Source organism: Lynx rufus, unplaced genomic scaffold (genome assembly GCF_022079265.1).
Source record: "Lynx rufus isolate CCGP_SWC_20201006 ecotype Redwood Valley unplaced genomic scaffold, mLynRuf1.p SCAF_16, whole genome shotgun sequence".
Classification (NCBI taxonomy): domain Eukaryota; kingdom Metazoa; phylum Chordata; class Mammalia; order Carnivora; family Felidae; genus Lynx; species Lynx rufus.
Genome location: NW_025814830.1, coordinates 14,866,281 through 14,886,497, shown reverse-complemented (window position 1 = coordinate 14,886,497; position 20,217 = coordinate 14,866,281). Strand labels below are relative to the sequence as shown.

The 20,217-nt window shown below is 40.5% G+C and overlaps 1 protein-coding gene across 3 annotated transcripts in view; it reads left to right on the top strand.

Moving 5' to 3' along the window:
- The window catches only part of UBA2 (ubiquitin like modifier activating enzyme 2), a 42,538-nt gene extending 23,287 nt beyond the window's left edge, over positions 1 to 19,251 (top strand). Inside the window, exons 11-18 of one of the 3 annotated variants that reach the window (XM_047078282.1) lie at positions 698 to 791; positions 879 to 991; positions 6,396 to 6,551; positions 8,343 to 8,439; positions 12,741 to 12,846; positions 14,426 to 14,562; positions 16,024 to 16,241; positions 17,574 to 19,251. In XM_047078282.1, coding sequence (XP_046934238.1) covers positions 698 to 791; positions 879 to 991; positions 6,396 to 6,551; positions 8,343 to 8,439; positions 12,741 to 12,846; positions 14,426 to 14,562; positions 16,024 to 16,205 — 885 coding nt within the window. In that variant the 3' untranslated portion in view covers positions 16,206 to 16,241; positions 17,574 to 19,251. Of the gene's footprint in view, positions 1 to 697; positions 792 to 878; positions 992 to 6,395; positions 6,552 to 8,342; positions 8,440 to 12,740; positions 12,847 to 13,875; positions 14,193 to 14,425; positions 14,563 to 16,023 lie in introns of those variants that run through there. The other 2 variants (XM_047078281.1, XM_047078283.1) reach the window with 2 other exon arrangements.
- Positions 19,252 to 20,217: the final 966 nt, after the last annotated feature.

Genomic DNA, 20,217 nt, shown 5'->3' with positions numbered 1-20,217 from the left:
CTTTTCTCTTCTCTTCTCTTCTCTTCTCTTCTCTTCTCTTTTCTTTTCTTTTCTTTTCTTTCACATTTATTTATTTTTGAGAGAGAGAGAGCATGGGTGGAGGAGGGGCAGAGAGACAGGGAGACTCAGAATCCAAAGCAGGCTCCAGGCTCTGAGCTGTCAGCACAGAGCCCCATGCAGGGCTTGAACTCACGAACTGTGAGGTAATGACCTGAGCTGAAGTTGGACGCTTAACCCACTGAGCCACCCAGGCGCCCTTTGGCATTCTTTTCTTTTTAAATGTTTATTTTATTGAGAGAGAAAGAGAGCCAGTGAGCAGTCGTAGGGACAGAGAATCCCAAGCAGGCTCTGCACTAATTGTGAGCCTACTATTGATGATCCCGTGAACTGGGAGATCATGACCTGAGCCAAAATCAAGACTTGGACTTTTAGCCCACTGAGCTACCCAGGCTTCCCTTGGCAGTCTTGTCAGGCTACATCCCTGGATCCAAGGAGTTGATAATGAGACCCTGCCCCCAATTCATCCATTCTCCATGCTACTATAAGGCTTTATGGAACTGGCCTCTCCTGCAAGGCCATCTCTTGTTCTGGTTGACGATGGTTGTTACACACATGTGAGAGTACTATTTTGAAGGTGATACTAACTAAATTAGTAAATCTGTGGGAAGGCTTGTTAAATTCTTTCAATTATTGGCAGGATGATCCATCTGCAATGGATTTTGTCACCTCTGCTGCAAACCTCAGGATGCATATTTTCAGTATGAATATGAAGAGCAGATTTGATATAAAATGTAAGTTGTTTTGTAGTTCAATTGTATCACTTAAAATTCTAAGTTATTCTTTTCTAACAGTTAAACATACTCATCTTTGTTTTTCAGCAATGGCAGGGAACATTATTCCTGCTATCGCTACTACTAATGCAGTGATTGCTGGGTTAATAGTGTTGGAAGGATTGAAGATTTTATCAGGAAAAATAGACCAGTGTAGAACAGTGAGTATTTCTTTTTTTTTCTTCCTTCCTTCCTTCCTTCCTTCCTTCCTTCCTTCCTTCCTTCCTTCCTTCTTTTCCTTCCTTCCTTTCCTTCCTTTCTCTCTTTCTTTCTCTCTTTCTTTGTTTCTTTCACAAGTAATCTCTACATCCAATGTGGGGCTTGACCTCCCAACTCTAAGATCCAAAGTCTCATGCTCTACCAACTTAGCCAGCCAGGCACCCCTGTCCACCCTCTTTTTTTTTTTTTTAATATTTATTTATTTTTGAAACAGAGACAGCATGAACAGGGGAGGAGCAGAGAGAGAGGGGGACACACAGAATCTGAAGCAGGCTCCAGGCTCTGAGCTGTCAGCACAGAGCCCGACGCGGGGCTCGAACTCACGGACCATGAGATCGTGACCTGAGCCGAAGTCGGCCGCTTAACCGACTGAGCCACCCAGGCGCCCCAAGTCCACCCTCTTTTTTTTTTTTTTTTTCTTTTTCAACGTTTATTTATTTTTGGGACAGAGAGAGACAGAGCATGAACGGGGGAGGGGCAGAGAGAGAGGGAGACACAGAATCGGAAACAGGCTCCAGGCTCTGAGCCATCAGCCCAGAGCCCGACGCGGGGCTCGAACTCACGGACCGCGAGATCGTGACCTGGCTGAAGTCGGATGCTTAACCGACTGCGCCACCCAGGCGCCCCACCCTCTTTTTAATAGTAGTCTATATTTTAGGGGAAAAAAAGTAACTCTAAAAAGCACATTAAACAGAGCACCTAAAAAAATTAAAACAATAAAGTTGATTAAAGCAGTGGAAAAAACATTGTTCCAGTAGTAACCTTATGAGCTCATTTTTAAGCTTCCTGGAAGTTACAGTAAAAAGGAAAATATAGTTGCTTCTCTTATTTTATAAGCTGGTTTGCTTCTAACAGTTTCCAGAGTTTTACTGAATTCTTAGACTCATTGTATGGTTCCTTATAAAGTTTTTTCCATTTTAAGAGTTCTGTATGGTTTTTCAGTTTTGTTTTGTCATTTTCTAGTTCTCTCCTTCATTCATGTTTTTGTTTTCTTCATGTTTTTCAATCTCCTTTTCTGTTTTAAACCTATTTTATGTTCTTTGATAATGTCTAAAGTTTTTATGGATGTATGTACTGTCCTTTCTGCTAGATATCATAGTATTTTTTTGGCCTGTGTGGTATATGATTTGTGGGGTTTTTTTGTTTTTTTTTAATCAACTTAGTGTTAGTTAAAACTGACAATTCTTAAGGACTTATTGAAGGTGTACTTCAAAGAAGATTTGTGTTTGTTTATATCTGGGTGCCTGGCATCCTACCAATCCAGAACTACTTTAAAATTTTTGGCTTTAGTTTTTCAGCTCCTCTAATCCAAGTTGCAAGTCTGCATGAGCCCTGTCCTACTGTAATGAAACATGAAGGAAGATATTTCCCTGCTCCCCTAAGCACAGAGGTCACAATCATCTGTCTTGCTGATTTTGGGGGAAAGATATTTTCCTCCTCTTCTTCACTTGCCTCCTCTTCCAGGTCCTTGCTTTATGGGAGTTTCTGTTAGAGAGTTCTACATGCATGAGGGATGGACTAGATTTGTCTTTTAATTTTTTCTTTTTTTTAAAGTTTATTTATTTTTGCAGAGAGAGACACAAAGCATGAGTGGGGGAGGGGCAGAGAGAGAGGGAGACACAGAATCTGAAACAGGCTCTAGGCTCTGAGCTGTCAGCACAGAACCCAACGCGGGGCTCAAACTCAAGGACAGCAAGATCATGACCTGAGCCGAAGTCGGACACTCAACCGACTGAGCTACCCAGGCGCTCCCAGATTTATCGTTTAAAACCAAAGCCACTTGGACATTCTCTTTGGATTCCTGCTTTCACTTTGAGTTTGCCTGAAGATGATTTGCATTCTTAACAGCTTAGCAATTTAAAAAACTTCCTGAAAATACTTCTAGCCAATATTTTTGCTCATTTATGTTCTCCTTTTTACTATAATGTTGACATGAAAAGACCAATTTATTTTTAGGAATTTTGAAATACATATATGCATATATATGTTTTAATGTTTATTTTGGGAGAGAGAGAGTGCAAGCAGGGGACGGGCAGAGAGAGAGGGAAAGAGAGAATCTCAAGCAGACTCCGTGCTGTTCGTGCGGAGCCAGATGTGGGGCTCGAACTCACAGACTGCGAGATCATGAACTTAGCCGAAATCAAGTTGGATGTCCCAGTTTTTAGGAATTTCTAAAAAACTACCTACTCTGCAGTGGTACTCATACTTTTCAGTGCTATTATTGATTTATTCTTAAAATATTTTTTAGTGTTTCCATGTAGTTTCGGGGTGAATGGGTGTAGAATCATTGCCAGTCTGCTACCTTGATTTGGTTTAATTCTTTTTCTTAACTGTCAAAATTTTAATTTCTAAGAACTAGATTTTTTTTTTTTTACATTTTATTTATTTTTGAGAGACCGAGCACAAGTGGGGGAGGGGCAGAGAGAGAGAGGGAGACACAGAGTCTGAAGCAGGCTCCAGGCTTCCAGCTGTCAGCACAGAGTCTGACACAGGGCTCAAACCCACAAACTGTGAGATCATGACCTGAGCCAGAGTCAGATGCATAACCGACTGAGCCACCCAGGCGCCCCTAAGAACTTCATTTTTGATTTCTACCTTCTAGCAGCCTGAGTTTGTCCTGTGGCTACAGTATGCATCCCTTTGAGCTCACAAACAATATTAATTGTTGAATTTATTTAAAATATCTACTCGTGGGGCGCCTGGGTGGCGCAGTCGGTTAAGCGTCCGACTTCAGCCAGGTCACGATCTCGCACTCCGTGAGTTCGAGCCCCGCGTCAGGCTCTGGGCTGATGGCTCAGAGCCTGTTTCTGATTCTGTGTCTCCCTCTCTCTCTGCCCCTCCCCCGTTCATGCTCTGTCTCTCTCTGTCCCAAAAATAAATAAACGTTGAAAAAAAAAATTTAAAAAAAAAAAAAAAAGAAAAAAAATTTAAAAAAAAATAAAATAAAATATCTACTCGTTCCTATAACATCCTTCTCATTTCTTTTTACTCAGCTTTTTCACTCTTGGGTTAATGATGTTTATGTCTGGATTTTTTGGTTCACATTTATAAGTGAATTTTAAGATGAATTAATAGTGTTAGCCTGGGCATCAACAGGGTTAGCAGTTGCTCCGTTACTGTCGATTTCCCTTCATACAGTTATCTTCCTAGTGAAGCTTAGATCAAACAAATCTGTTTTCCCCATTGAACCCTGCCTCTGACCTTGCCAATACGATGACTAACTTCTAGCAATTCTGTTGCTACAGGAGCCCTCCTCCCAGCACTTGATTGCCTCTCACAGGATTTGGTTTTCTTTTTTTTAAAAAGTAATCTCTACACCCATCATGGGGCTTGGACTCACAACCCCAAGATCAAGAGTCACATGCTTTTTTTTTTTTTTTTTTTAATTTTTTTTTTTAACATTTATTATTGAGAAATGAGAGCATGAGCATGGGAGGGGCAGAGAGAGGGGGAGACACAGAATCCGAAGCAGGCTCCAGGCTCTGAGCGGTCAGCACAGCCCAACATGGGGCTCGAACTCAAACCATGAGATCATGACCTGAGCCAAAGTTGGACACTTAACTGACTGAGCCATCCAGGCACCCCATGAGTCGCATATTCTTCCAACTGAGCCAGCTGGGCACCCCAGGATTTACTTTAAGCTTGGGGAATCTGAGGTTCCACTTTAAAATTCATCTTAGCAGGTGGCCACACTTAACATGGTCATCACAAAGTGAGAAATTTGTGTATTTACTTCTAGTGTTCTTTTGACCTTCGTTTGTATTGATCTTGCTAGTGTTTGCTGAATTTTGTAGTAAAGTAATAATGATGTTAAGTTTGGGACCTTTTTTTGTTTTTTTAAGATAGAGAAAGAGAGCGTGCTTGTGTGCATGAGCAGGGGAAGGGGAGAGAGCATCTCAAGTAGGCTCTACACTGTCAGCACAGAGCCCAAGCAGAACTGGATTCCAGGAACCAGGAGATCATGAGCTGAGGTCAAGAGTCAGATGTTTAACCAATTGAGACACCTAGGCATCCCTTAGTTGGGGCCTTTTTAAATTTCAGTGCAAGTTTTTTATCCATTGCAATTTTTAAATTTTTCATTGGCTTTTATTTTTTGTTTGTATGCTTGGGAAATCGTAAATAGGTGCTAATATTGCCTGAAGTACATCACTTTTTCTCTTCTTTATATAAACGTTAATGTTGAAGTCGTCAAAGACAACTTGAAAAGAAAAACAGCACATTGGTTCCATGCATCTGTGAAAGTGTTACCATTATTCGGAGAAATTAGCATATTGGTATTTATTATTGGGAGGTTGGCCTAAAATTGATAAGAATAACCACTAGGAAGATATCCCAAAATTGACTTTTTTTTTTTTAACGTTTATTTATTTTTGAGACAGAGAGAGGCAGACCATGAACGGAGGAGGGTCAGAGAGAGGGAGACACAGAATCCAAAATAGGCTCCAGGCTCTGAGCTGTCAGCACAGAGCCTGACGCGGGGCTCGAACTCACGGACCGCGAGATCATGACCTGAGCTGAAGTCGGCCGCTTAACCGACTGAGCCACCCAGGCGCCCCTCAGAATTGATTTAATGATATCAGAGATGAATACAGCTAGGCCCTTAATTCGCTAAGTTAGTTTGAAGAATAGTTTATAGAGTCTTCAAGATTTCTTTTCAGTAAACACAGCCTTTCACATGGTCACTAACTGTTAAAGAAAGTTGAAAGAAAATCAGGCTCTTGGGGCGCCTGGGTGGCGCAGTCGGTTAAGCGTCCGACTTCAGCCAGGTCACGATCTCGCGGTCCGGGAGTTCGGGCCCCGCGTCGGGCTCTGGGCTGATGGCTCAGAGCCTGGAGCCTGTTTCCGATTCTGTGTCTCCCTCTCTCTCTGCCCCTCCCCGTTCATGCTCTGTCTCTCTCTGTCCCAAAAATAAATAAACGTTGAAAAAAAAATTTAAAAAAAAAAAAAAAAAGAAAATCAGGCTCTTAAAAAGGCCATGATTTTCCTTATGTTTTCTGCCATCTAGAAGGGAAGATTTAAGTCATTTTTAAAGTTTATTTGAGAGAGAGCTTGCGGAGCAGGTGCGGGGGGGAGGGAGAGAGAGAAAGAGGGAGAATGAGAATGAATGAATCAGTCCCAAGCAGACTCTCCTGTCAGTGCAGAGCCCAATGCGGAGCTCGAACTCAGAAACCATGAGATCGTGACCTGAGCCGAGATCAAGAGTCAGATGCTTAAGGGAGCCACCCAAGCACCCCTATTTAAGTCATTTTTTATTGACCGTGCAGTAAAGAAGACTGTAGGCTTCAAATTATATGGTATATAAAAGCATAAGATTTCTGGTTTCTGCCTGTATTTTTTTCTCCAAAGATTTTTTTGAACAAACAACCAAACCCAAGAAAGAAGCTTCTTGTGCCTTGTGCACTGGATCCTCCTAACCCTAACTGTTATGTATGTGCCAGCAAGCCAGAGGTGACTGTTCGGCTGAATGTACACAAAGTGACTGTTCTCACATTACAGGATAAGGTAAGTGTACAGGCTGGTAATCTTCCACAAGGTTCGTTTTCCTTTCCTAAAAAAAAAGACAACGTAGGCTCCCTTTTGCGGTATAGTTTAACATGATAACAAACTAAACCACATAATTATTCTGAAAGGCTCTGACTGCTAAAGTGCATTGCTCTGATATTCTAGGTTGCTTTACTGTCTGGGTTCCTACTACGTTTTTGGTCTGTGGTTCCAGAATATGTGCCTCACATCCCAGAAAGGAATAGATGAATTTGGATGGAATATGCACCACAGGTTGTACAGAGGTGACACAGTTTCTTGGCAAGCAAGAGACACTGTTACCAGATAGTGCGTAAATTGTGTTTTCTGACAGACGGTATCCTTAAATGGTCTAGTGAGAGTCCTGATTTTGGTGTGTTAAGTTGGCGTCTTAGGAAATGCAGCATTTGTGCATCTGGATATACCAGTGGCGCTGTGGAGTGAGGGAAATGGAAGTTTAGTGTGTGGTCTGGTCCTTAGGTTCTTCCTAAATTGGTTAGGTTAGTTTCTCTGTGTTTGGGAAGATTTCCAAAATGGCCTGAATGGATGCTACTTCCTACTTTGGGGATCACTTCAGATTGCTTTCTGATAACGTTCATCATCATGTTTCATATTTACCCAACATAGGGGGCATAGACCTTTGCGGCCCAGGCTGCTTGAGAGGGAATAGCCTTTCTCCCAGAATTGATTATATAGGGCAGATTGATTTGAGCTTACGTTTTGATGGAGAAGCAGCAGGATTTGGTATACTGGCCAGCAGAGGCTGATTGCCCCACCCGGTTCCTTAGGAAATAATTGTAGTTGGTATGCATTCATTCTTGAGCTTAAAGGCAAGTCCACTATTTTTAGGGTAATACGACCTTTAGAGAATTCCCTGTTATTTTTTAAAAATGTTTATTTATTTCTTTTGAGAGAGCATGAGCGAGTTGGGGAGGGAGAGAATTCCAAGCAGACTCCACACTGTCAGTGAACAGTGAGATCATGACCTGAGCTGAAATCAGGAGTTGGACATTAACTGAGCCACCCAGGCGCCCTTCCCCTGTCATTTCTAAAAGCAGCTAGTATTTCACAGATTGTTACCACTCTTTATCCATCTTGAAATTTATTATTTTTTTTTAAATTTTTTTTAGTGTTTATTTATTTTTGAGAGAGACAGAGCATGAGTGGCGGAGGGGCAGAGAGAGAGGGAGACACAGAATCCAAAGCAGGCTCCAGACTCTGAGCTGTCAGCACAGAGCCCCACGCAGGGCTTGAACCCACAAACTGCGAGGTCATGACCTGAGCTGAAGTTGGACGCTTAACCGACTGAGCCACCCAGGCGCCCCTATCCATCTTGAAATTTAAAGAGAGATGGCACTTGAGAAGAGGAAGACTAATCCAAGAATCCGTCTTATAAATTTTCCATCTATAGAACATCTTCCACTACAGGATTGGCTTAGAGACTAAGATGAAATGTGTTAAATGTCTAGCTCAGTATCTAATCTGTAGGGAATACCAAGAGCCAATCAGGAGTTTGCAATCTCCCATTTGGAGGAAGTTTTATCTGAATGTTCTCAGTGGTCAAACATGGGAGTACAAGATGGACAGCATGGGCATGGAGTAATTGGGTGAATTTCCAGTGCTTTCTGCATGTCCTGGGTGTCCTAAAGAACAACTTGCCCCCTTTCCATTTCCAATGGAACGGGAAAGTATGGGGGGAAAATGTCTGTTTTTTCTTTTTCTTTTTTTATGGTCTTTACATATATTAATATGTTAAATTTTTTTGTCTTCTAGATTGTGAAAGAAAAATTTGCTATGGTAGCACCAGATGTCCAAATTGAAGATGGGAAAGGAACAATCCTAATATCTTCAGAAGAGGGAGAGACAGAAGGTATTATACGTTGCATTTATTCACTCTCCTCATTTGGGTAGAAACTGTATACATGAAGAAGTAACATGAGTCTGTCCATTGTGCATATTGCTTGGTACAACAGCTGAAAGAGGCATTGTTTGGTCACGAAAGTGCACTCCCTAGGTGGCACTGTCTTGCTGGGATCACCACAGTTCCAGGTGTGGGGACTTCCATATTGTCAGGGTGTCTCAGGGACTGTTTCTCAAGAACCCAGTGCACAGTTATGTTTACAGTGACCATAATGCTCTAGTCCACTAACAAGGACTATCCTTGCCTGGATCCTTGAAGCTAAATTAGTAATGGGAACATTGCTCTGGCCGTTAGGGTAATTTAAGGCTATTAAGGGGTTTTGTTTGTTTTGAGAGAGAGTGCGCATGGGGATGGGATGGGAGGTACATAGGGAGAGGGCAAGAGAGAATCTTGAGCAGGCTCCACACCCAGCTCAGAGCCCACACAGGGCTCGCTCACAACCGTGAGATCGTGACCTGAGTGGAAATCGGGAGTCAGACACTTAACTGACGGAGCCACCTAGGCACCCCAAGGCTATTAGGTGTTTTGTCAAAGAGCAGAGAAGCCTTGATAGCCTGCCATAGAGCAGAAAGTAGTACTGAAAATCATTGCCCACCTTTGGCTTTCCAGGCTTTCTAGGCTTTCCTTTTCAAAAGTTCAGGCAGGTTGTCATCCCTTTTGTTAATGCATTTGTTGTATAAAGTACAATGCATTTGGTTCTGTTTAAGCTTTCTTAGAATTGGTTATGGTTGTGCTCCCTTCAGGCTGTGCTAGTCAATCTTCGTGTACTTAGATGTTCCCACCTCTTCAGTCACTTTGGCAGCTCATCTCTTTGCACTGCCATTTTAGTTGATTTCTCCACATCCCCAATTTTGTCATGGTACCATTACTTTGGGCACTGTTTTCCCAAAATAAGATGTATTTATTCACACATTTGTTCATTGGTCATTTATTCAGGACACTTTGTCAGATCCTGATAGGGTTATTCAAATGTCAAGCCTTTAAATTAAAACTTAGTGTCAGGATTCCTCTTGGCTGTAGTTTCTAGTCAAGAAATTGCTTGAGATATTAGGTCATGAGTAATTCAAGACCCTGTTTTGGCTAGGTAGTAGTCTATTTTAAGAATCCAGTTGAATGTTTAAGCCCCATTTTAGCTAGCTGTCTTCATATGCACATAGAAAGTTTGTCCATGACGATACACTCTCTCTTGGTTCTGGCCAGCTCTTTCAAATGCTTGGGCTTTAAAAATGGAAACTGGTCAAGAATCTCAGTGGCTTAAAACTGGTCCTTCTCAGTAGCATACATGTGCTACTGAGTACTAAGGGTGGGATTTATTCAAATACATTTAGGGCCCTGTGTTATAGGTATAGTCCTGTGTTTATAATTCGAGAATGAATAAGGCAGTGGTCCCTGTCTTGAAGTACTTTAAAGCCTGGAAGGAGAGGAAAGATGGTCAACAAGTGGATTTACTACAATCTAAGAAATAACTGTAGGAAGAGAGCATACAAGGTCGGAAGCCTTGTGAAGGGGAAGGGTCACAGGAGAAAGGACTCCTGGGCCAGTTCTTAAAGAAGTAAAGGCCCCCTGGCAGAGAAGGGAATGTCTACATTTGGGCAGAATCAGCAGCTGCTATAAAACGCATGAGCTTGTGAAACAACGTAAAAGGCTTTCAGAACGTCCAGTTATTTGTTTCACTGGAAAGTAGGGTGCTGTGGGGTTGGTGGTGGTGGCACAGCTGGAGGGCTTCGTGTGGCATACATGTGACATGTATTTGTAGTCCTCCCCCAGTGACCTCCTCCCACCAGGATTTATAAGCAGGGAATGTATTAATGTATTTACCTTCTAGCATAGTCTGCAGAGGAGGAGTTAAGCATGTGAAAGAAGAAGCAGGGGGCCAGTTAGGGAGAAAAAACTGAAGGTAGTGAGGGTTGTTTACTGAGGCATAAGCAGATGACAGAGTTGAGATTTGCAGTCAGAGTTTATGGGTTGGCCAGGTGAAGAAAAGTGTCATTGTTGGGCTTGTACAGGACTGTCGCCAGGACTCTGGCTTTGGAGATGATGTTAATTGACCAGGATAGATGCATAGTAGACTATTTTTCTTTCTAACATGTTGGATCTGAAGAGTTTGTAGTTAAGTAGGGAATATGTAAAAGGGCTTGAGGATGGAAGTCTGGGTAGGAGCTACCATTCTCTAAAGGCATTCCAGATAGATTAAAAAGTTAAAGTAAGAAATCTGTAGGGGCGCCCTGCTGGCTCAGTCAGTGTTGCATATCTCGATCTTGGGGTCATGAGTTGGAGCCCCACGTTGGATATAGAATTTACTTTAAAAAAAAAAAAACCTAAAAGAATTAGAAACTGTCAGTAGTGGGGCGCCTGGGTGGCTCACTCGGTTGGGCACATGACTCTTGATTTCAGCTCAGGTCATGATCCCAGGGTTGTGGGATCAAGCTTTGCCTTGGGCTCTACACTGTGCATGAAGCCTGCTTAAGATTCTCTCCCTCTCCGTCTCTCTGTCTCTCAGGTGTCCAACTTTGGCTCAGGTCATGATCCTGTTTGCGAGTTGGAGCCCCACATTGGGTTCACTGCTGTCAGCACACAACCCACTTGGGATCCTCTATCCCCCTTCCTCTGTGCCCCTCCCCTGCTTGAGCTCTCTCTCTCTTTCTCTCAAAAATAAAAACATTAAAAAAAAAAAAATTCTCTCTCTCTCCCTCTCCCCCCCTCCCCCTCCCTCTCTCTCTCTCCCCGCTCTTCTCTCCTCTCCTTCTCTCCCCCACTTACTCTCCAAAAAAAAGAAACCATCATTAGTTTCTGGGTTTCAAGGAGGGGATCCTTTCTAAGCATTTTCCTTACAAGCAACTAAATAATAACCAACAAAGAAAAAGATTATTAGATTACATAGAAAATTACATTCATTTAACGATAACTAGAATTTAAAATACAGTTTACTTAGCATGTGCCAGGCACTGTATAGGTCAACAGGTTCTATATAGCGTGTCCCTCATGGAGCAAATGTTCAATAAAGTGCACTGTGTTGTGAGGAGAGGGTATAAATTGGGAGCAAAGTGAGGAAGCAGTTTTGTAAATGATACTTGAGTGCTTGTATAGGTTAAGAGAAAGGAGCATCTGAACATTCAGGGGAGAAAGGATAATTAAGGCAGAAAGACCCAACAGTAGGTAGGAGGAGGTGGTGACCTAAAAAGTTGGGTTGGAGGAATTGTTCTTCATAGGAGTATTTTAATCCATGTATCAGGTTTATTGAGTGTTAGGGGGTGCTGTGCTAGGTACTTTGCTGCATGAAGCAGAAATGACATGTGGAAACTAAAACTATAGAGTGATTATTTTTGGGAGTCCCCACTGACTTGTCATTGAGAAATGTTGAAAATTTGTGTTGAAAAACAGAAAAATCCATTCAAATCAACAGTTTTCTCGTGTTTCTGTAAAATTTGCTGAAAAGTGAAGTTGTTGTAGATAATCTCTTTGTAAGTAGAATATATGTTGAACAACTCTAAAAGTCGTCTTCGACTCCTTCAGGATTCCAGATTAATTTGGTTTGAATGGGAGAGTGTCAGAATTTCTCACCATTTGGGTTTTTTTGCAACAGTTTTAATAGTTGAGCTTTCATTCAGGGCTGAATTTCTAAGTGTCTAATATTGTAGTGGACTAGTTTGCTAGGGCCACCATTCCAAAATATGCAGACAGTGACTTAAGTGACAGAAATTTATTTTCTCATAATTCTGGAGGCTCCAGGTCGAAAGATCAAATTATCCACAGGTTTGCTTTCTCTTGAGGTCTCTCTCCTTGATTTCTGAGAAAAATGTTGGATTATGCCCAGCCTGACAGGCTCATTATATATCTCAATCACCTTTTTAAAAAAAACCACTCTCAAGGGGCGCCTGGGTGGCGCAGTCGGTTAAGCGTCCGACTTCAGCCAGGTCACGATCTCGCGGTCCGTGAGTTCGAGCCCCGCATCAGGCTCTGGGCTGATGGCTCAGAGCCTGGAGCCTGTTTCTGATTCTGTGTCTCCCTCTCTCTCTGCCCCTCCCCCGTTCATGCTCTGTCTCTCTCTGTCCCAAAAATAAATAAAAACATTGAAAAAAAAAAAAAAAACCACTCTCTCAACATTCTGAGGTGCCTAGGGTTGGGGCTTCAACATACGAATTTGAGGGGATGACAATTGAGCTTATAGAGGGGGGATTAACCTTTTTAAAGTTAATGTGACTGCTCTGTGGAAATATAACTAGTATCTAAATTTCTTTCCAATTTCTTAGCTAACAATCATAAAAAGCTGTCAGAATTTGGAATTAGAAATGGGAGCCGGCTTCAAGCAGACGATTTCCTTCAGGACTATACTTTATTGATCAACATCCTTCATAGGTGGGAACTATTAATATTTTAAGTGTAAGAAATTACTTGAATATTTAAAGAGTGAAGAAAAAGATGTTTTCTTACCCTTAAGCCCTGCTGTTCACTTGAAACCACATGGTATATTTGCTTGAGTTGGCTACTCAGTTCCTTTGAGGCTTGACCTACAGAGGAATTTGGGGAATTCTGAAATAAAAGGAATAGGCAAAAAATGTTTAAGGGTAACTATCATCAGTGGTGTCTGATCAGAAAGACCTAGAAAAGGTAGAAATCCAAGCATTTGAGTAGTTATAATCAGAGATGAGTTCATTTTGATAGTTGAACTAAAATAAAAATTTCAACCATTTTAAAGATTCATTAGAAGAAAGGAAGAAATATTTCCCTCATAAAACACAAATTTAACTTGTGATCTTAATAATGAGATAATGAAAAGAATTCTAGATGTTTGAATCACTTTTTTTTTTTAATGTTCTGCCCATTTTATAAAAAAACTTCAAAGTGCTTGCATTACAGAGTATTTGCATGTATATAACACAGTTAAAATACAGATAGTCTTCCATTTTGGTATGTTTACCTGTCAAATAAAGTGCACTTTTGTGCATGCCCATTGACACATCTAAACTGCACACCAACTTAGGACTTTGGGCATTATCTTGCAAACATGGAGGGTTGCTGTCTGCATCTGATTGTTTTGCCAGTATTGCCATCTCTTTACAAATATACAGTTTGTGTAGTTGTTTGGAGAATATCACATTTTATATACTTGGTTTATAAAAAGCATAAAATGACAGGGAAGACTGAATGTGAGTTATTAGTAAGTGAGTTATTAGTTTCACAAAGTTAGACAATTGAGTCAAAGAGAATTTTTGCTAGGGTGTGATCCCTAGTCTCAATTAGACACCGTTGGATGTCCGTGGTGTGCTCGTGTTCAAGTTCACAAGAAAAAACAATGAAAGTAGATCTACAGTAAAATGGAAATATCAGATGGTGTCTAAAGAGGAGGCATAATTAGGGTTTTTTTTTTTTTATCATATTTTTTAGCTCCTTGGGAACAGAACCCTCCCCCCTTATAACATAACATGTAAGTCTTTTGTTTGACTTTCATGCATTAAACTTTCATACATGTTTTTGCAAATGTGTTACAAAATCAGGGTACTGCCAGTAAAGATGGTGGGGAGACCCAGAGTCCATGTAACCCTGTTCCTTAAACGCCAAATTACTTTGGTCAAGATCAGGGTTGAGTGTATAGACTCTTCACCTGGTAGCTAAAGAAATAATGCCTTAAGAGCAACATTGGGCCACAAAGTTTTAGACTCCGTTTTCTGCTCTAGAAGTGGAAGTTATGTAACATTTTTAAAAAACCTTTTCCCTGATTTGAAGGGGCAATGGTATTGAACACTTGAAGTAGAGTTTTGAATTAACAACAGAAATGTGTTGTGTGCAGTGTTATTTTTAATTTTAGCTCTTTGAAAATCAGCATCTGTATATTTGGTGTGTACATAGTAAATGCACTTAGAGCTTTGAGGAACAGTGTCTCTCTGGTGTGCCTTTGTCATGGGGTCCAGTTTTATAGTGTCTGATTATTTTACAGTGAGGACCTAGGGAAGGATGTTGAATTTGAAGTTGTTGGTGATGCCCCAGAAAAAGTGGGGCCCAAACAGGCTGAAGATGCTGCCAAAAGCATAACCAATGGCAGTGACGATGGAGCTCAGCCTTCCACGTCCACTGGTGAGTCATGGCCCTAGCCAGCCAGCATTTTGTTAATTAACCCACCAAGCAAGACATTATATAGAAACAAACTATGAGTATTTTACGAATTTTACCGTAAAATAGAAATCTGTAGGATTGTTAAAGGTGTAGATTGGTTTGGCATTGGTTGTTTTAATTCTTATGGAAAATAGGAACTATTATTTTTTGTTAGTGGGCTTTTAAAACTAGAAGTGTCGGTGAGTTTACTAGTGTGTGAAGACAGTTCATTCTTGGTAGTAGTTTTGGATTTTGTATGCTTGTTTCCCCCTCAATAGGGGAAGCAAATCAATGCATCTCTGTTGAGTGAACAGATGCTCGGTAAGTATAGAATTTTAGAATTTCACAGTTTCCTGAGAACCGGTATGACTTTGGTAAAGTACATCAGGGACTCTGTTACCCTGAGTTTTCAGTGCTAGTGCTTGGTGATTTACTGTGCTCGGATTTGGATGTTTACTACCTGCTCCCATCACGCAACCCTCCTCTCTTCATTTTTCAGGCAGGAAACTAAACTTAACTTTTTTTTAACCCCAAGTTTTTAGTGTTCTTTGGAATATGGTTGTTCTTGGTTCTCCTGTCCTCTCAGAATTTTAAAGATGAACTTTGAGACTAACTAGAGCATGGCCCACCTGTGAGTCATGGGTTCATGACCTTTTTTCCCCTCCAGAAATGGAAAAGTCTATCATTCTCCTATGAGGAAGGGACTATGGTCATTTTAAAAAAATCATAATTTGAAATATGCATTGATTGATCCATTACCATGGGGTTTGGGAGGCTTTAGCCATGAGTAAGATAGGCAGGTACTCTGCCTTTGGTTTGGCAGGCGTGGGATGGGGGGGTGGTACACAAAACCAACTGTAGTGTAAGGTTAAGAGCATGCACTATAGAGCCCACTGTGTGGGTTTGAATCCTGGCCTCGACTTCTGCTGTTGTGTGGCCTTGGGCAAGTCAGTCTCTGTACTTCAGTTTCCTTTTCTAGAAAACGGATAATATTATTGTCTTCTTTATAGGGTTGTTGTGATGATTAAATGAGTTGTTATATGCAAAGTGCTCAGAACAGTTCCTGGCACCTTGTAAGTGCTATGTATATGTTGTTGTTGTTGTTGTTTTATTATTATTATTACCACCGCTACCAGTATTAGGATATGCACCCTCCCCTTTTTTGTTGGAGAAATAGAAACGAGGAGCTATAATAATTTGAGTTACATAATGCGTGTTACAGTTTTTTTGTTTAGATTAGAAAACAAAAATAGGTGCTCGTTACAGAAAACATTAAAACAGTACAGAAATGTATAATGTATAAAGTGAAGTTTCCCTAAGGGTAGTTATTCTTAAGTTTGATGTATATTGGAAATGCTAACTTTTCACTTTCATAAAATATTAGTGAATCACTAGTAACGCCCACACTTTTAACCATTTTTTCCTTTTTTTTTTTGAAATAAGCACAAGAGCAAGATGATGTGCTCATAGTTGATTCAGATGAAGAAGGTCCTTCAAATAATGCTGACATCAGTGAAGAAGAGAGAAGTCGCAAGAGGAAATTAGATGAGAAAGAGAATATCAGTGCAAAGAGGTCACGCACAGAACAGACAGAAGAGCTTGACGATGTCATAGCATTAGATTGAACAGAAATGCCTCTAAACAGAACCCTCTTAACTGCAGTAGGTCATCTGGGCAGAACCAGGTTATTTGTTATGTCCTTTGTTCCAAAGGGAAAAAATTGACACCGTTGACCTGAAGATGATTCTGCTCCCTTTGAAAGCATTCATTTTGCTAGAACAATTAGAAACATTGCAGTATGCTGTATTGAAAGTAGGATTATAGTTTTAAAGCCCTTTGAACAAAGTGTGTGCATAACCAGTCATGAGATAAAACACCACAATGCATGTTGCCTTTTTAATGTAAATACCCTTAGGTATCATTTAACAGTTTTAAAATATTGTGGTTTAGTAAAGTTGATACCTGGTTATAAATATTATGCCTTTATTTTTGGTTAGAAGAAGAATTATTTTTAGCCTAGATCTAACCATTTTCATACTCTTAACTGACTGAAACAGATTCAAAGAAGTATCACGTGCTATGCATTGAAACTTGTTTTTAAATGTTAACTGGCACTATGTATATTAATGTAAAACAATGTTAATTTACTCAAGTTTTCAGCTTGTACTGCCTGGTATGTCTGTGTAAGAAGCCAGTTTTTGTGTATTGTTACAGTTTCAGGTTATTTATATTTGGTGTTTTGTAGAACTCAAATACGACTACACTGTACTTATGGACCAAATAAATGGCATCTGCATACTTGTTATATGAGCCTGCAGAGTTCACGTTTCTGCTGCCTTATTGGGTTTATATACTACTGCAGGCATGCAAAATTTTTCCTTCTAAAAAACTAACTCATAATGGATGTGAAGGTTAAAAATCACCTCCACGGTTTGCCATAGATGAGTACTTTCTAAAATAAAATTTTTAATGGCAATGTTGCTTTTTAAGTTTGGATTGTAAACAACTGGGCTTTTGTTGAGAATTCATTTAAGTGGTCTTTGCCTAGCCCCAGTAACATAGAACCTTGGCTTTGAGATTCCAGAGCAGGGGAGAGTCTTCTCCATTCTGCAGTCTTCCCTGGGCTGCCCCTCCAACCCCCAATTCATCAAAGTCCCTTCTTGAGTGTACCATTTAGAGCCCAACTCCAGCATACAGATGTGGCCAGACCAGCACTAGATGGATCAGCACCTATGTCTCTGCCCAGGACCTTAGAGTACCCTGGCCCTTAGGGTTCTTCTCTCTTCACACAGATGTGCCTTGAATTTTCAGATAATAGAAACCCCCTGAAGCTGTTTTCCCCCATTCTGTACCTTGGCCGTTGGTGGTTTTGACCACAGTCAATTCACATTTCAAGTTGATAGCTCATTGTTTTGTTCCCCTTTGTGTAATTCTTATTCTGCCATCTAGCTTATTAATTCTTACTCCTTGTTTTATATCATTTGTAAATTCAGAATGTAATCAAAGCCTTCAGAAAATCATGTTGAACAAGACTCAGCCCTCAGGAGCATGCTGCTTGATGCCCACAAGATGGACTGACTTCCAGCCTTCAGTACAGCAGTGAGCAAGCTGAATCCCCACCTACAACTATAGGAGTCTGTGAGGTTCACTTTACCTTTAGATTTTTAGAAGATGTTCCATTTTCCTCCAGGAAAAAGAAAATCTCAAAATGACAAAACTATGTAACAGACAATAATGAAATATTCTGGAATACCACCTCTCAGAAATGTTTCAGTTAACTGGTTGGTCACTGGTGATCATGGTCAGTTTGGAAATTCCATTCCTAAAACCTCACAGTGCCCCTTTAGACTCAACTGTCCATGTGTTTTCAGCATTTTGTATATGTATGTTCTTTTCCATTTTAATGTACATGGCAATGAGTACCAGTTTGATCTGTAGAGATATGCTTGTGTTTTGGGAGACCAGTGCATTTTGTCTCTACAACTCTGTTACTACCTTTTCCAGCAGGGTCTGTCCCTTTTCTACCTGTTTCAATAAAATCAGGGTCAGCAAGGCAGGTCCAACACAGAGGTATTGCCCAAGTAGACTAAGCAGATCCAAGCTGCCTCCACATACCTGGAGCATGGAGACACTCTAGATTTGGCCTTGTGTTCATGGTTTTCCCATGTGAGTTTGTCTTCTCAGTTGGGGAGCCAGACGCAGAGCTCGTCAAGGGTCTTTCCCCAGCAGCTCTATCCTGAAATAGCCTGACAAACCATCTTCCAGCCTTAATGGGAACGGTCTGGTGACTCAAGTTTACCTATGTAGCCTGTTGTCTCAGATGAATCTGCATACTTGGCATGTATGAGAGGATTCAGTGTTTTAATATAGAATAGCCTGACCCCTTCATGAAATAACCAATCAGGCGGACATCAGTGGATGCCAAAACCTTTTGCAAAAGGCTGTTGAACAGAATCTTTACACAGTGCTCAAATGTTGCTATAAAGATAATTTGCAAAACGAAAAAATCAACCTTTGATAACGGACTGATCTGTCACCGCTATAAACCTGTCTTCAAACCTAGCATCAATAATGGGACAACTTGATGTGTGCTTCGTAATGAGATGATATGAAGACTACAACAGAACGTAGGCAAAAAAATCCTTGTTAACCTGAACTTAATCCATCATCTAGACCTGACTTCCAGCTGACAGGAAATAGAGGGGGTAGAGGAACAAACCAAACAACATTAGGAGACAACTACAGAATGTGGGACATTTCTGGAACTCAAGTGCAAAATAAATGACTTTAACAATTCTTGTGACAATTGGAAATGGAATAAAGTGATAATGGAATTATTTTCTTAGGTATAATAATGTACTTATGGAGGCTACTGTCCTTATTCTTGGAATATTAGGAATGAAATGAAGCTTCATAACAACTTTTAAATGGCTCAGCAAAATGTATAATAAAGATAAAATTAACATTTATTGAATCTAGGTGGAGCCTGTATACATTGTTCATTGTACTATCCAACTTTTCTCTGAAAACTTTCGTAATAAAGGTGGATATATATATATATATATATATATAGTCTGTATTTTCCTTTTGAGCCTATGTGACTTTCAAGTTTTGTAATGAATATATTCTATGATTTAAATCAAAAAGGCAATAAAGTTATTAAAAATCTAAGTTGGCATGAGAAAGTGTTGCAGTGATTCCTGGGTCCAACATTTATGAAGTCCTCTGTGTCCTTGTTGCTAGGCTGTGACTTAGGAAGAATTCTCTTTCATTTGAGTCTCCATAGAATCAAGATAGCCAAGTTGCTCCCAGTAGATTAGTGGTTCGCTTAGAAGTTGTAGAAAACATTTGGTTCATAATAGGTGTTCCTGTTCCTGAAAATTGCCCATCGGTAGCAGGCGTCTGAAGGCATCTGGAGAGGACCTGCTCTGTGGCCAAGGAACATGGGCAAATTTAAGCTTCCTACTAGCCTTTTGTAATCTATAGAAAATCGAAACTTAAAAAGTCAAAGCAGGGAAGAAAGGATGATGGCAGATATTTCTAGTCATTGTGTCTTGGGGAGGTGGTAAAGGCCTCCCAGCATCTCCATTTTGACCATTTCCAGGAGGATATATTTAGAGAAGTATTTTTATAGACGCTTTCATACTGGGAATACATTATTTGCATTCTGCACACAGAGGGAAGTTTTTTTTTTTTTGTCCCCTGCAACTAATTTAAAATAAATTCCAGCCAAGAGTTTTGAGAAATTTTTGAACTGCTCTCACTAAAAAAAATCAAGTTGAACTACAGGATTATGATGATGCTGTGCAGTTTGATTATATTCTGAAGATACTATGTTATTCTGATATAACATTTTGGGGAGTTTTGCTAATTGTCTCTGACTCAGCTTTAAACATTTTTAATCTTGCAACAAGTGATGACTTACATAGGCAAAGGCTCAGAAAAATTTTACTAGAATGTACAAATGCTCCAGGGTCCTCAGGCTTTTACTTTAGAAATCCACCAACGGGATTGCCTGGCTGGCTCAGTCAGTAGAGTATGCTACTCAATCTCAGGGTGGTGAGTTCAAGCCCAATATTGGGTGTAGAGCTTATTTTAAAAAACAGGGGTGCCTGGGTGGCTCAGTCAGTTGAGCAT